The sequence below is a fragment of the Peromyscus eremicus genome, chromosome 4 (genome assembly GCF_949786415.1).
Source record: "Peromyscus eremicus chromosome 4, PerEre_H2_v1, whole genome shotgun sequence".
NCBI lineage: Eukaryota > Metazoa > Chordata > Mammalia > Rodentia > Cricetidae > Peromyscus > Peromyscus eremicus.
In genome coordinates this window covers 66,857,928-66,873,686 of record NC_081419.1, presented here as the reverse complement: position 1 = coordinate 66,873,686, position 15,759 = coordinate 66,857,928, and the positions used below count along the sequence as shown (strand labels likewise).

Below are 15,759 nucleotides of genomic sequence, written 5' to 3'. Positions count from 1 at the left end.
GCACATATACCCCATATAAGTTTTTTTGAAGAATAAGTCTTTTTTCCCTTTTATATGATTTCCTGAGAATTTATGATACCCTCCTAATATGTGAGTAATCATTCATACTCATGTTTTTCTTTGAGACAGGGTATTCTATATTTTTAGCTCTGGCTGTCCTGGAACTCACTCTGTCGACCAGGCTGGGCCTCATGGCTGCCCTCCTCTGCCTCCTGAGTGCTGGGATTAAGAGAGTGTGCCACCCCACCGGACCTCACCGGACCTCATACTTTTTTCTTTTTCTTTTTTTTTTTCTTTTTTTTTCTTTTTTTTCTTTTTTTTCTTTTTTTTTCTTTTTTTTCTTTCTTTCTTTCTTTTTTTTTTTTTCGAGACAGGGTTTCTCTGTGTAGCTTTGCGCCTTTCCTGGAACTCACTTGGTAGCCCAGGCTAGCCTTGAACTCACAGAGATCCGCCTGCCTCTGCCTCCCGAGTGCTGGGATTAAAGGCGTGCGCCACCACTGCCCGGCACTTTTTTCTTTTTTAAGGCAAGATCTCACTATGCAGCTCTGGATGGCCTGGAACTCACTCTGTAGACCAGGCTGGCCTGGAACTCACAGAGATCCTTCTGCCTCTGCCTCTCAAGTGCTGGGATTAAAGGCGTGCACCACCACGTCCAGCTCTCTTGCATATTTTTTATTCACTCCTCACTACACATAAACGCAGAGACCTAACATTTCTAACTACATATACATACACAAATTTTCTTTTTGTCATTATTCGAAGGTAGCAAATTGTAACAAATAAACGGTCTGCATCTCACTTTTCTTGCTCTTTCCCTGGAAGCTCCCGGCAGTCGATGTAGTGTTTATGACTGAAGTGCCGAGAATGACCCCCAGGCTTCCTGTTGGCTAAGCAGACATTCTGCTACTGAGATGCACATCCTGGGCCCACAATACCTTTAAAAGTTATTTATGTTTTCAATTTTTATTATTTTATGTGTATGAATGTTTTACTTGCATGTGTGTGTACCACGTGTGTGCCTGGGGAGGCCAGCAGAGGGCGCTGGATCTCCAGAAACTGGAATTCCAGATGGTTGTGAGCCACCATGTGCATGCTGGGAAACAAACCCGGGTCCCGTGCAAGAGCAGCCAGTGCTCTTAACCTCTGTCATACCGTTAGCTCATTTTTTTTTAAAAAGATTTGTTCATTTTTATTTTATGAGCATTGGTGTTCTGCCTGCATGTATGTCTGTGAAGGTGCCAGATCCCCTGGAACTGGAGCTACAGACAGTGAGTGGTGTGCCGCCATGTGGTTGCTGGGAATCGAACCCAGGTCCTCTGGAAGAGCAGCCAGTGCTCTTCACCACTGAGCCATCTCTCCAGTCCCCAGTCCATTTTTTTTAAATTAACATTTCACAACTGTACATATTTGTGGGATGGTACGATCATTCAATACGTGCAGGCAATTACCAACAGGTCAATTACCATTTCTGTCTTCTCTATAAAATACGAAACAAGTAGGCTGATGAGATCGCTCAGTGGTTAAAGGGGCCTGCCTCCAATCCTGACAACCTAATTCAGTCTCCAGAACCCACAGGCAGAAGGAGAGAACTGAATACTCCAGGTTGTTCTCTGGCCACCATAGCAGTGTTCGGGAGTGCCTTCCATACTCAAAGTGATGGTGGTTATTGTTGCTGCTGCTGCTGCTGCTGGTGGTGGTGGTTTTTCGAGACAGGGTTTCTCTGTGTAACCCTGGTTGTCCTGGAACTCTTTTTGTAGACCAGGCTAGCCTCAAATTCAGAGATCTGCCTGTCTCTGCCTCCTGAGTGCTGGGATTAAAGGTGTGTGCCACCACATCCGGCTCAAGATCAACTTTAAAATATACATAAACATACATACACAAACTCACACACATGTTTTATGGAGGAAGAATGGATTTGGGGAGATGGAAGGTGGTGGGGAGGGACTGGGAAAGAGGAAGAAGGGGAAACTATGTTCGGGATGCAATATATGACAGAAGAATAAAAAATATTTTTTTGAACTGGGAGTGGTGGCGCGCGCCTTTAATCCCAGCACTGGAGAGGCAGAGGCAGGCGGACCTCTCTAAGTTTGAGGAAAGCCCGACCTACATAGTGAGTCCCAGGCCAGCAGGAGCTTCATAGTGAGACCTTGTCTTGAAAAATTGGAGACAGGGTTTCACTACGTAGCCTTAGCTTGCCCGGAATCCATTATGTAGCCCAGGCTGGCCCTGTGCCTGTGTGGATGTATGTGCACCACATGTATGAAGAGCCCATGGAGATCAGAAGAGGGCATCAGATCCCCTGGAGCTGGAGTTACAGGTGGTTGTGAGCTACCATTCGAACTGGCTCAGTTTCATCACTGGAAACTGAACCCAGGTTTTCTGGAAGAGCAAGCAGCCAGTACTTTTAACCGCTGAGCCATCTCTCCATCCACCCAAGATCAACTCTTTTGTTACTCATAATACAAAATTTTATTTGCACTTCATTAGTGTAGAAAGACCACAATGCTTCTCATACTACAACACTTAGGACACACCAAGTTATTCAAGTACATACTTATTTACTTTGACTAAACAAAACAGTGCAGTTCAATAAAAGATATACCAAAGATAGAGTTCACAAATTCCTTATCAAACCCCCCCCCAAAAAAACCCCAAAACAAGAAAACTTGAACAGTCTAGGCTTCATAGGAATAAGCTTTGCCATCAGTGGGAGAGGTCCATCATTACAAAGATACAGGATGCTTGGGCAGATGCATGTGTGTTCATTGATAGAGTAAAATGCAACTCTTAAAAATCCCTTCAGCTGGGCGGTGGCGGCGCACGCCTTTAATCCCAGTACTCGGGAGGCAGAGCCAGGCGGATCTCTGTGAGTTCGAGGCCAGCCTGGGCTACCAAGTGAGTCCCAAGAAAGGCGCAAAGCTACACAGAGAAACCCTGTCTCGAAAAACCAAAAAATAAAAAAATAAAAAAAATCCCTTCAAACAGGATTTGTGTAGGACAGCAGTGTGGTTTTAAAATCTTTTCTATGGCTTCAAAAATGTGTCTTCTTTATTTTTATTTCTTTTATTCCCTCTCGTGATGCTGGGGATTGAAGCCAGGGCGTCATGTGCTGGGCAAATGCTCAAACCCTGAGCTACAATCCCTGCCCGACAGTCTTTTCTCTATTGGATCTTTGTCGTTCTTAAAAGCGTGTCTCGGCCACTGGGAAACCCTCAGATTCTGCAGCCACAGGACCCAGTCCGATCCAGCCCGCTACCTAGGAAAACCTCTCAGGACCTTACCCCATAGAAAAACCCGTGGCAGCTGGGGAGGGAGCTTTGCTTTGGGGCAGACACACCCTAAACCTCAAGATGCTACAGCCAGAAAGGCTCGTAAATAAAGAAAAAGCAGTTGTCATATCTCCTTCTTCCAAGATCAACTTTTTAAAGTTCCATATCAAAGCCAGTGTTCCAACAATGGATCTTCTCACCTGATGACCCTGCTCATGTTTCTGTCTCCATGCTTGCTTCTTTAATTCAGTATGTTCTGATGTTGGAAATTCCAGGCCAGGGGGGAGGAAAGTATATAGTAAGTAGTATTTCTAGCGGAGTCTTGCTGGTCCTGTCCTGGGTGGCCAGGAGCCCCTTGACCTCTAGAGACAGGAATGCTGACAGTATAATTGTGAAATCATTTGCATATTGTGAGGTGTTTTGCATAAGATGGCATGATTTGCATACAGGGAGGAAGACATCTTTAAAGTCTCAGTGTGGCATCGCTAAACATCTCCTGGCAACGAATCTACTGGGCATTCTGTTTCAGAACTTCCGTAAGGGCTCAAAAGCACATCCTGGGAGACATATGGGGCTGGTGGGGAAAGCCAGACAGGAAGCATTTGAAAGGAGCTGGTAGTCTAGAAAGATCAAATGTAAAGAGTATATTAGCTGGGCATAGTGGTGCACACCTTTAATCACAGCGCTTGGGAGGCAGAGGCAGGCGGATCTCTGTGAGTTTGAGGTCAGCCTGGTCTACAGAGTGAGTTCCAGGACAGCCAGGGCTGTTACACAGAGAAACCCTGTCTTGGTTGGGGGAAGAAGAAGAGTGAAAAGTGTTGTGAATGTAGCTGATCGAGTGCTTGTTCCCTGGTATGCATAATGCCCTTGGTGCCAGCACGGCATAAATGGCGTGTGGGAGTGCACACCTATAATCAGGAGGTCCAGCAAGTCTAGACCATCTTCTGCTACAGATCAAGTTCAAGGATGGTCTAAGATGAGACCTTATATCAAAAAATATAAATAAATAGACCAGGGGTGGTGGCACAAGTCTTTAATCCCAACACTGAGGAGGAAGAGGTAGGCAGATCTCTCTGAGTTCAAGGCCAGCTTCATCTACATAGCAAGTTCCAGGACAGCCAGGGTTACATCGAGAGAACCAGTCTCAAAATAAAACAAATTAAACCACTAAACAATGGACAAACATATGTAACACACACACACACACACACACACACACACACACGAGGTAGGTGAAGCATCAGCTGCGATGTGTTCAGTCTGCTCTCAGAGCTCCCAGAAGGAAAAAAGTGACCAGCCACAGATATAGAGAGAGCTGCCATGGGCAGTGAGGGCTGAGCCCAGGGACTTAAGAGACCCTCATTCTGTCACAGTCTGCCCAAGGGAGTACTCATTTGGCCTCGGCTAAATGTTCTCCTGTGCCGGTTGCTGGCTAATTCCCAGGTAGGAAGTAAAGGGGATTTTAGGCCACTCTTGCACCTGTGTTCAGGCTTAGACCTGAGGCGGCTACCACATGCCCTAGGTAGAGGTACATCCAAGTTGAATTCTGGCCCTGCCATCTGTGTGGCTGCCTGGCCCTAGGCCAACAGTCAGTAGCCATCTGGAGGCTAAAAATGAGGATTTGCTGAGATAACTCTAATTACTGAGTGGCACATAGTGGGTGTTCAGTAAAGATACACTAAATCAGAGGACTACAGAATTATTGCCATTAACTGCTCCGGTAGTCTAAGAGTTCAGGTCCAGCTTGTGTCGGGTTAAGAGAACACAGAGCCCATTGTGCCCGGGTTTGGAATTCCAGGGCACAGGGTCTAGAAACATGTATTGGACCTCAAAGGGTTACTGTCCTGGAGACAGTGGCCTGAGGTTCCAAGTGAAAAACCAAAGCATAAAAATAATTCGATGAGTAAGAATAAAATTCCCTCTTCTGAGGTAGCGGGGCCAGGCCCCTCCTTGCGGCAGGCACTTCCCCTTTTCCTAGCTCGTGGAGGAGCCAGGCCCGGCAGGCTGACTCAAGAGAACCACAGCCATGCCCTTATCCCGGGACGGAGCGGTCTGGCAGCCGCGCGCGCCCTCGTGTGGCCACTGCTGGGACTGCATCCCCAGAGGGAAGGCGGCTGCCACTCTCAAGCCCCGCCGCCCCGCGGACCGCGGTCCCCGCGTGGCTGCCGCCCTCACCCCGGCTTAGCTTGACTCAACGGCGGTGCCCGTGGGGCTACCCACTTCCGTCCTGCCCTCTCCGCGGCCCCGTAATCCGGCCCGAGCGGAAGTGCGCTGACCGTGCGGGTCCCCCTTTCTAAGAAGCGGAAGCGCCCCCCCGCCGCCGCTCCGTCTAGCCCCCCGGTGCCGGGCGCGTCGGGTTCCGGGCTGTCCCGTGTGACGTGGCTGCGCGCCGGGGGTGGCTCCGGGCCGGGGGCCTGGTGGCGGGGCTGGGCGAGGCAGAGCCGGGGCGGGGCGCGAGACTGCAGCTGGATGGCCGGGCCCGCCCGGAGCGCTGCAGCTGCCGCCGCCACCGCTGCCACCGCACGGTGAGTGATCGCTGGACCCTCAGGCCCGCGTCCGGGGCGGGATGGACCGTGTCGATTCCCAAACCGGTCGCGGCTCGTCCAGAGTCTAGGAGTGGAACTTGCCTGCTTTTGACGCTTCCTTACCCCTGTCGTCCCACACTCTGCCCCCCATCTTTCCCCGCTGCCCCGCTTCTTGTGCCCTCCTTCCACCAGACACTCTGTGGCTCACTTTCTTCACTCCTTTCTCTTGCTTTCTCTCCATACCCTATACTTCTCGGCTAAATCTGTGGTCCCCTCGCCTCTGCATGACCCGCCAAGGACTTGACCTGGCTAGGGCCTGCCTTGGTCCAGTGAAGCTTTGCTTTTTTTTTTTTTTTTTTTTTTGGTAGTGGTGGTGGTGGTGGCTGTAGGGGGTCTCACTAATTAAGGCCTGAAGATCACAGACATAGGCTTCTAGTCCACCAACCAGAGGCAGATGATTTCTCTCTTCCCATCCATTAGCAAATGAGGAAACTGAGGCAGTTCAAGGTCACAGTCAGTATAAGACAGGGCAGACCACATTTAAACTTTCCAGAACTTCTTGCTTGGTTGACTCACATCCCCATCCGGTGATCTGTCTGCAGAGCACATTCCTTCAGGGAGTGCTTCAGGCCTCCTCTGGCACACAGAGGGCTTATGTTCCCTCCTCCAGGCCAGCAGCTACCTGCATTATCAAGCTCATCTCATATCCATAGCTCTGTGAGGGAGGCATTACCCAGCTCCATTGCCTGATGAAGACACTGAAGCTGCACGAATTGCCTACAGTCACACAGCTTAAAATCTAGATCCCCAAATTAATTAGCCACAAGTCACCATATCTTGTGGCTCTGGCATCTGTGAAGCATCTCTTCTCCTCTGCCCCACTTGTCTCTTGGTACCCAAGAGATCGTTTAGGAGGAAGAGGTTTGGACCACTACTCAGTTTCCCCACCTGTGCTCCTCAGTGCTACCCCATCGAGCTAGACAGTGCTGGCCTTAGACCCTGGAGTGTCTTCACAGGCACATCCTGGCAGCCAAGCCTCTCCTGGCAGCTAGAGACACCCAGCAGGGATGGGCCCTCCGGTGACTGAAGAAAGCCCAGCCAGTGCCTCACCCAGTCATTAGGGAAAGCTTAGCCTCCGGCGGACACATTGACACACAGGCTGGAGCCAGCTCAGAAGGAAAGTATGTGTGGTTCTTGGAAGAAGTGTAGAGGAGCAGAGAACCCCTTTGCTCTGTGAACCCACTGTTGGGATTCTGTGTCCTCTGCGGAGCAAGCAGGAGGGTGATGCCACGGCCACTTGAGACGGGGGGAGGAGATGCTGTGCTTCTTAAGTGGGTAGGTGGTCCAAGGAGACAGCTCACATAAGCAGTCTTTTTGTTTTCTAGCACCTGGCATGCCTGGATGTTCCTGCCCTGGCTGTGGTATGGCAGGCCAAAGGGTCCTCTTCCTCACTGTCCTTGCCCTGGAGCTCTTGGGAAGGGTTGGAGGTTCTCAGCCAGCCCTCCGGAGCCTGGGGGCTGCAGCTGCCTGCCGCCTGGATAATAAAGAAAGCGAGTCCTGGGGGGCTTTGCTGAGTGGGGAGCGACTGGACACCTGGATCTGCTCCCTCTTGGGCTCTCTCATGGTTGGGCTCAGTGGGGTTTTCCCCTTGCTGGTTATTCCTCTGGAGATGGGGACCATGTTGCGCTCAGAAGGTGAGTGACCCTTCAGTGGCCCTGAGAATCAGCTAGAAGCCGGGGAAATATACTGCTTGCTCTTGGGAAATGCTAGGTCTCACGTACCAGATACAGTATATCTAGGATGGAGAGCAGTGTCACCTTGGTCCTGTGGCAATAAGGTGTCCATATTCACCTGTTCATCCATGCATGCATCTGTCTCTTCTTTCATTCAGCAACCACTCCCCAGACTCAGTATGAACAGTGGCTGGCAATATGGCTGCCACATTACCTGGGCTCAAATCCTGGCTCTGCCACTCACCAAGTAGAACATGAGGCAAGTTACTTAACCTCACTCTGCCTCAGTCTGCCAGACTTTAAAATAGGGATCATAAGTCGGAGCATGTAGTTCAGTAGTAGAATGATTGCCTACGTGTTCAAGGCCTGGGGTCAATCCCCCACACACACACTGAAAATAGTACCTTTACTAACTGGTGAGTTTTAGATGGAGCACTTGGAGGGTTACCTGGTGCAGGGAAGGGGTAGGTGTTGAACCCTGGGTACCAAGGGGAGCAAGTGCTGCCTCCCCTCCAGTTTTGGTTAGTGCTGTAAAGGCTAGGGATGTAACGCAGTTGGTACTGTACTTGCCTGGTATGCGGGACTTCAATCCCCAGCACTGAATAAAACTGGATATGGTAGCACATACTGGAAAATCCCAGAACTGGAGTGAAGGCAGAAGAATCAGAAGTTCAAGGTCATCGTTAGCTACATAGCCAGGCAGAGGCCAACCTGTGCTACATGAAATCCTTTCTCAAAATATAAAAAGAATGTAGGGGCTGGAGAGATGGCTCAGCTCTTAAGAGCACATTCTGCTCTTGCAGAAGATCCAGATTCAGTTCCTAGCACTCATGTCAGGGAGCTCACGACTGTCTGTAACTACAGTTCCAGCAGGATCCCCTGGTCTGGGCAGGCACCTGCACACGTGTACATGCATGTAATTTAAAAAGAACAGATCTTTAAAAAAGAAGGGCTGGTGGGATGGCTTAGTGGGTAAAGGTGCTTACCCCTTACCCTACAAGCCTGGCAAACTGACTGCATTCCTGAAACCCATGGAAAGGTGGGAGGAGGGAACAGACTCTGCACCCATGTGTCCGTACACACACCTCATGGGCACACATAATAAATGAGTAGAGTGAATGCCCTTAGCCTTTGCCCATCTGCCATGCTCAGGAACCATTCACTAAACCAGAGGGCTCCTGGATGATGGTGTCTGTCTGATGGTTGCTACCAGCTGTGATCCATACCCTCCTGGAGCCTCTCATGCCCAGGCAACAAGTGTCCTCCTTCAAACAGCCCAGGGGTAGCTCTGTGGTGGAATGCTTACTTGGTATGCGTGAGGCCTGGGCAGGCTCCGTGCAGGATGCGCTTGGAGTACTGGCTACATTTTACAGGTGGGAAGCACTGGACATCGCAGTGTCGCCTGAGGGTCGCCCCACCACCTGCTGCATCTGTCCTCTAGGCCTCAGTTGCTTTATCAACTGACAAGCACTTCCAAATCTGGATATGCAAGCCGTAAAAGTCCCCAAAATTCTGTCAGCTTTCTGCAGGTGGCACTAGTTGAGGAGAGAGATTCCCATTTAATGAACATTTGCTTTATTCTTTGTTGTTTAATTCTGACAAGATCCAATTTATACACGGGGAAACTGAGTCTCAGAAGTTATCTTCGGGATGCCAGCAGATGGGCTGGAGAGCTGGAACTTGCCAGGGTCCAAGCCCATCTCTTAACCAATATGCAGTAGCCAGTGAGTCCACAGTGGTTCCTCAGACTGTTGCATGTTCCTCCTGAGCGCTCTGCCCTTGTTGGCTGGGCCTGTGGGTTTAAGAAGAGCTACCCAGAAAACCAGTAGCCCAAATCCAGCCTTTGGAAGCTTGCAGTCTAGAAATGGGTGAGCTTGGGAGCAGAAGCTCGGCCAGGACCTCATGTCTTTGCTTTGCAGCTGGAGCCTGGCGTCTGAAGCAGCTGCTCAGCTTTGCCTTAGGTGGACTCCTGGGCAATGTGTTTCTGCACCTGCTGCCAGAGGCGTGGGCCTACACCTGTAGCAACAGCCCCGGTGAGTGAGACCGCCGGGCAGGATAGGAATGCAGAGCTGGTGTCCATGCCCAGGGTTAGCCTAAGCCCTGCTGGTTCTGCAGGGTCTGGGAGGGATACGGGAAGAGAGACCCAGAAAACCTTGTCTGAGAGGGAAGGTCTAATCCTGACGCCCTGGCCTCTTTGGGAGTCCTAGGGCCCAGGTTCCGTTCAGTAGGCCCCCCACCCCAGCAGTCCCCCACCTCCTCCCTGGACTAGCTCTGACCTAGGTCCCATTCCAAATGGCTCCCTTCTAGCCACTGGCTTGGCATGGCCTGTTAGTGCTCCCCCTGCAGGTGGTGAAGGACAGAGTCTGCAGCAGCAGCAACAGCTGGGACTATGGGTCATTGCCGGCTTCCTGACCTTTCTGGCATTGGAGAAGATGTTCCTGAATGGCAAGGAGGAGGGCCCCAGCCAGGTGAGCCACAGGCCCCAGAGCCTGGATATGTCACTTTTGGTTTTTGGTTTTTGTTTTTCTAAAGTAAGTACCCAGGGCCTGGAGAAGCCCAGGGTCTGAGTTAAATCCCCCCAAAAGTATCTCCTGGCTCTCTGTCCTGAGAGCTGTGGAGTGTGGACCAGCTTCTTTAGGAAACTCCTGAGTGACAGTGTCAGCCTCTGAAGTAGTTTGATCTTATAGATGGATAATGACAGTAGTGTGGGGTTGAGGTCTGAGTCTGGGGAACCTAGCTGATGGATCAGCAAAGTCTAGCCAGATCAAAGGTATTCGGTGTCTCTTGCCCTTCTCTCTTTCTGTCTGCCTGTCTGAGTGGGGGGCATCTAATGTCACCTCTTTCTCCTTCTTCTGGCCGTAGACCCCCAGCAAAGACCCCACTGCTGCCGCGCTCAATGGAGGCCACTGTCTGGCCCAGCCGGCTGCAGAGCCCGGCCTGAGAGCCGTGGTCCGGAACCTCAAAGTGAGTGGCCCATGAGGGCCCCCCTCCTGCAGCTGCAGAGCTGAATGGCCAGCTCAGCTCTGCCTGCCTGGCTCAGCCCGACTTTCTCTCCCTTCCCCCAGGTCAGTGGCTATCTCAACCTGCTGGCCAACACCATAGACAACTTCACCCATGGGCTGGCTGTGGCTGCCAGCTTCCTTGTGAGCAAAAAGGTAAGGAATGGGGCAGGTAGAGTTCTGGCATTTCTGGTGGGAATGATACCAATGTCTACCAATTTGATCAACCTTCAAAACAGTCTCTCTACTTCTTGCTTTTATTACCAGTACCTTTGGGAAGCCCCCATTCCTGACCCTCTGCTCGATGCTACAGTCTCTTCATCCTCTCCCTTCACCTTTATTGTCCTCAGAGACTTCTTTGCATGTGCGTGCTGGTGTCACATGCTTGTGTGCTCTTGGAGGCGAAAGATCCTCCAGCTGGATTTGGGTCCCTGGAGCTCAAGTTATAGACAGTTGTGAGCTACCTAGTGTGGGTGCTGGGAACTGAACTTGGGTCCTCTGGAGGAGCAGTAAGCACTCCTAATCTCTAGGCCCCCACCCCCATCGCACCTTCTGTCCCACTCTGTTCTTGTTGCCGGCACGCCTCCTCTGGATGCCTCTATCAGGCTCCTAGACGTGGCCTTGCCCTCTAGCAGATGCTTCTTCTCCCTTCACTTCCTACTGTCTTCTGTGCCCCGGCCCCAGTGGTCCCTCTGCCCCTAACACTGGCTAGTCACTGTGCCTCTTCCTGGAATGTCCCTCCTCCCACTCTTGAACAGCTGACTCCTCATCCCTGGGGCCTCGATTTAAATGTACTTCCAAGAGGCACTTGTCCTCCCTGCCCTGTTCTCCAGAGCACCTGTCAATATTCCTCACAGTACTCCTCCATGTGGAGCCACATCCAGCCTGCAGCTTAGGGGCTGCACGTGTCCCGATGTGCTGTGGATGCAGCCAGCACATCTGTAGATGATACCCTGCTGCAGTATTAAGGCTTTGTCTCCTTTAGTCTCTCCACTGTCTTTCCTATAGCTACAGTGTCCCGCCCAGAGCAGACTCAAATACATGTTTGTAGAGGGACTGGGTGTGGGGGAAGCCTAGTTGCCCAGCAAAGGCATCAGACTCAGACTCCCATCTCTGCAGATTGGGCTCCTAACCACCATGGCCATCCTCCTGCATGAGATCCCCCATGAGGTAAGTGCCCAGAGGGTGGCCCCAAGGCCAGAGATCCCAAGGTTCCCATGATCAGCATGGGTGTGGAACTTGGCCAGGGCTTTGGGTGGGCCTTGCCCACAGAAGTGGGCTGGGGGAAGACACAGCAAGGTACTGGCCCAGAGGCAGGACAGACAGGAGGCTGGGTGTTCATGTGGTCTGGTTCTGGGTGACCATCTGGGCCTTTCCTCAGGTGGGTGACTTTGCTATCCTGCTCCGGGCTGGCTTTGACCGATGGACTGCAGCCAAGCTACAGTTCTCTACAGCCTTGGGGGGCCTTCTGGGGGCCTGCTTCGCCATCTGTACACAATCCCCCAAAGGAGTAGGTACGAGTGGTGTTCAGTAGAGGTCCAGCAGCCAAAGGCACCATTGCCCTGCTGCTAGTGGGCTAGTGTCTGCCTGGTCTCCCCTGCAGGAGAGGGTGGGTACGCACAGTCCCCAGAGCTCACTACCAGCTGATCCTTCCCTACAGAGGAGACAGTGCTCTGGATCCTGCCCTTTACCTCTGGAGGCTTCCTCTATATTGCTCTGGTGAACGTGCTGCCGGACCTCTTAGAAGAAGATGACCCGTGGTGAGTGACCTACTGGACTGGCCATTGCTGGGACCCAGGAGCAACTACTACCTTGGCCCACCCTGTCCACGAGCCTAAATCTCCCTCTCCCAACAGGCACTCCGTGCAGCAGGTGCTGCTGCTCTGCTCGGGCATTGTGGTGATGGTGCTGCTTTCCCTGTTCGTTGAGTAGCCATTCCTGACATCCCACTCCGCATAGCAAGCAATAAGAGAACCAACTTGTCCTGTGACTTTGTGTGTGCGAGGCAGAGGGTGAATGCTAGAACCAGCCTCACTGGACAAGGAGGGTGTGGTGTGCACGTGCAGCCAGATGTGTGCGAGACCGACACTGTGACTGACCCCTGTGTGCAGAGCCCAGAGCAGCACCTGCCCAGCCACCCCACTGTCATCTAGCAGCAGGAATGTCAGCACTGGTGCCAGCTCAGGCCTCACCTCTCAAAGAAAGCGGCCCACGGAGCCTGGGCTACAGGGAAGCCCGGAGTTGTCCCTCCTGGGCCTCTAGCCCAATAGCCCAAGAGTAATTAAAGCTGTGCTCATACATCCAGGCCCCAAGCACCTTAGAGGCAGAGGCTGCACAGCTCTTCTCTGCTATCCATTTTCCCAGGCCTTCCTACACCACCTCTACAGCCAAAGAAAGGGGAGGTGGGTGCTCTGTAGCCCCAGCCCCACTCAGCACTGATGCCCTACCCTTCCCCAGCACTGAGCAGGCAGCCTCTCCAGGACATCCTCCTAGGGGCTGCCAGTCTGGCTGGCTCATGCTTCCCTAGCAAATGCTCCTGGGCCTCACAGGCAGCTCTCACCACCTCTAGCTGCCAACAGCAGTCTGCAAGGCAGCAAGTAGTCCTCAGGCAGGCAGTCTCCTATGACTCCAGGATGCTCCTGCCAGCACAGGGTCCAGCAGACATGCCCAGGGCGGAGAACGAGCCTTGTTGCCCTTCCCTGCTCAGGCCCCTGGTCCTCTGGGTTGAGAGTAAGGTGTGGGTGGTGAGGGCTCCACATTGTCAGTGCTCAGGAATGTGAACTGGGAGACTGCTGAAGCCATAATCCCCAACTCTTTCCCTTGGCTGACATCCAGGTACTCAGCTGGCCCACTCTACAGCCAGACTCCAGCCCTGCTGCTCAACTGTGGGTGTTAGAGAAGTGGCCACTGAAGAGTCTGAATGATTCCAGAGCAGTTATGCTGTGGTTCGTCTTTATCTGTAAATACCTGTTCTGTAGATATAAATAAATATTGCCTAGACTGCTGCCTGTTCCACGTACTAGGGCAGTCAAGCAGAGCTCTTGCTACGTGCTCCAGCCAAGTCCGTTACACTTGCTGTGCATCTCTGGAGGTTTCTCATCTCCCTGCCCGGTCTCATTGTTAGCGTTGTATCACAGGAATGCCTGAGCACCCATCTGAACCTTCATCACCATCGCTGATCTTAGGAACCTGAGAAGCTAAGGGTATTTATTTCCCTGTTCTTCCTTAGCAATTCTTTTTCTTTCTTTCTTTTTTTTTTTTTTTTTTTTGGCTTTTCGAGACAGGGTTTCTCTGTGTAGTTTTTGGTGCCTGTCCTAGATCTTGTTCTGTAGACCAGGCTGGCCTCGAACTCACAGAGATCCGCCTGGTTCTGCCTCCCCAGTGCTGGGATTAAAGGCATGTGCCACCACCGCCCGCTAGCAATTCTTATCAAAGGGGTTAGGACATGAAGTCATCTCCAGCTCTGACTTCAGTAGGACTGCAGTTCATTTAAGAGAGCCAGGTGTGGCGTCCCACTATAACCTCAGCATCCAGGAGTGGTGGCACAAGGATCTGGAGTTAAAAGGCCAGCCTAGGCTACATGAAACCACCATTTTGAAAAACAAGGGGGGAAAAAAAGAGGTCATGGGGAAGCATTGGATAAATCAGAAGAATGAATTCAAGGCCAGCCTGGGCTACATGAGACCCTGCCTCACTTGCGCCTCCCCACACCACCCACCTCCCATATACAGTCAGGAGGAAAAAGGGTCTTTACCAGGCTCCCTTCCCGACTGCACCCTTCCCATCACACACCGGGGGGCACTGCTTCTCCATCAGCAGCCCACTGGCTGGGACAAGCTAGCTGTGCAGTGTCAGAGTCCGGTGCAAGCAGGTGGGAACAATCACCTACCCCTTAGCCGGGAATGCCCAGCTGTCAGCGGTCTTCAGCACATCCGTCAGAGATCTGTTCCACCTGGCTGACATGGTAAGCTCACCATCCAGGACCTCAGGACTGAAGGGTAAAGCCCAGCTGTCCTTCCTGCCAGCAGGTGCTCAGGGCTGCTACTGTGGTGTGAAGCCCTGCTGGGAGGCTGACAAGCACATGCCAAGGATCACTGCCCCCCACTGCACTCGGCCTGCCCGAGGGGTGTAAAAGGGGCTCTGTTAGAGTGTAGAAGCCAGCAGAGGAGGGGTGGTGCCTGCACATTCACCTCTGTCCTGGCCAAGAGCAAATTCTATCTGGGTAGAAAGGAGGAGGGGCACCTAAGTCCAGGCCGGACCGGAGGACCAATCAAAAACACTTGAGCTGCTCAGCTCCTGGAGCAAGACATAAACCACAACCACCAGGCAGCATGCACTGCTCAGTGAGCCAGCACGTGGGAGGGTCACACCAGAGAGCTGGCACGGTGGCCCTGTGCAGGTGTGACAGAAGCTTGCTATAGTAATGTCCACTGGGAAGAGGAAAGAATAAAGTGGAATTTTGAGGATTAAGTTTTAAAAGGCCATTAAGGGCTGCCAAAGCCACTGGTAAACAGCTCAATGGAAAGATGATGGGCCAGACAAGGTGGCACATGCCTTTAATCCAGCACTCTTGAGACTAATCTCAGAGGCCACAAGCCACTGAGTTCAAGGCCAACCTGATCTACATAGAAAGTTCCAGGCTGACCAAGACTTCATAGTGAGACCCTGTCTAAAAAGAAAGAACGTGATGGATGGGTCTGAATCCCTGCTATGCCACCTCATTTCATTATGCTATAATTCCAGCCCAGTTGCTCACTTGCATCTGTAAAATGGGTACACCCAGGTCAGGGAGATGGATCAGTAGTTAAAGGTACTTACTGCGCAAGCTTGCTGATCTGAGTTCAATCCCTAAAGCCCAGGTAAACGTGGAAAGAGAGAACTGACTCCAGAGTTGTCTTGATGGCCATGTGTCTTGACCACAAGCACGGGCACAAAGTAAAAATGATATATGAACTCTACAGTGGCTATCCTGATAAAAATTATGCATTAAGACCTATACAGGGGCAGGGATGTATCTCAGGTAGTAGAGTGCTTGCCTAACATGGACTAAACCCTGGGTTCTATCCCTATGCCACATAAAACTGGGAATAGTGGGGGCTGGAGAGATGGCTCAGAGGTTAAGAGCACTGGCTGCTCTTCTAGAGGTCCGGAGTTCAATTCCCAGCAACCACATGGTGGCTCACAACCATCTAAAATGAGATCTGGTGCCCTCTTCTGGCTTGCAGGGACACAT

At 51.8% G+C, this 15,759-nt stretch overlaps 1 protein-coding gene across 4 annotated transcripts; it reads left to right on the top strand.

Annotated features, from left to right (window-relative positions):
* The first annotated feature begins 3,696 nt into the window (after positions 1-3,696).
* On the top strand, positions 3,697-13,569 carry Slc39a13 (solute carrier family 39 member 13). 4 transcript variants are annotated; one of them, XM_059260882.1, is made up of 11 exons: positions 3,697-3,805; positions 7,180-7,488; positions 9,447-9,560; positions 9,835-9,995; positions 10,390-10,491; positions 10,593-10,682; positions 11,646-11,696; positions 11,908-12,040; positions 12,187-12,286; positions 12,383-12,445; positions 13,362-13,569. In XM_059260882.1, exons 2-11 carry the CDS (start codon positions 7,188-7,190, stop codon positions 13,420-13,422), a joined length of 1,176 nt encoding a protein of 391 aa, XP_059116865.1. In that variant the 5' UTR covers positions 3,697-3,805; positions 7,180-7,187; the 3' UTR covers positions 13,423-13,569. The 4 variants fall into 4 exon arrangements, with proteins under 4 accessions (XP_059116865.1, XP_059116864.1, XP_059116866.1 ...); XM_059260881.1 differs by lacking the exon at positions 3,697-3,805 and adding an exon at positions 4,545-4,712; XM_059260883.1 differs by lacking the exon at positions 3,697-3,805 and adding an exon at positions 5,662-5,794 and having other exon boundaries at positions 9,874-9,995.
* The last annotated feature ends 2,190 nt before the right edge of the window (positions 13,570-15,759 follow it).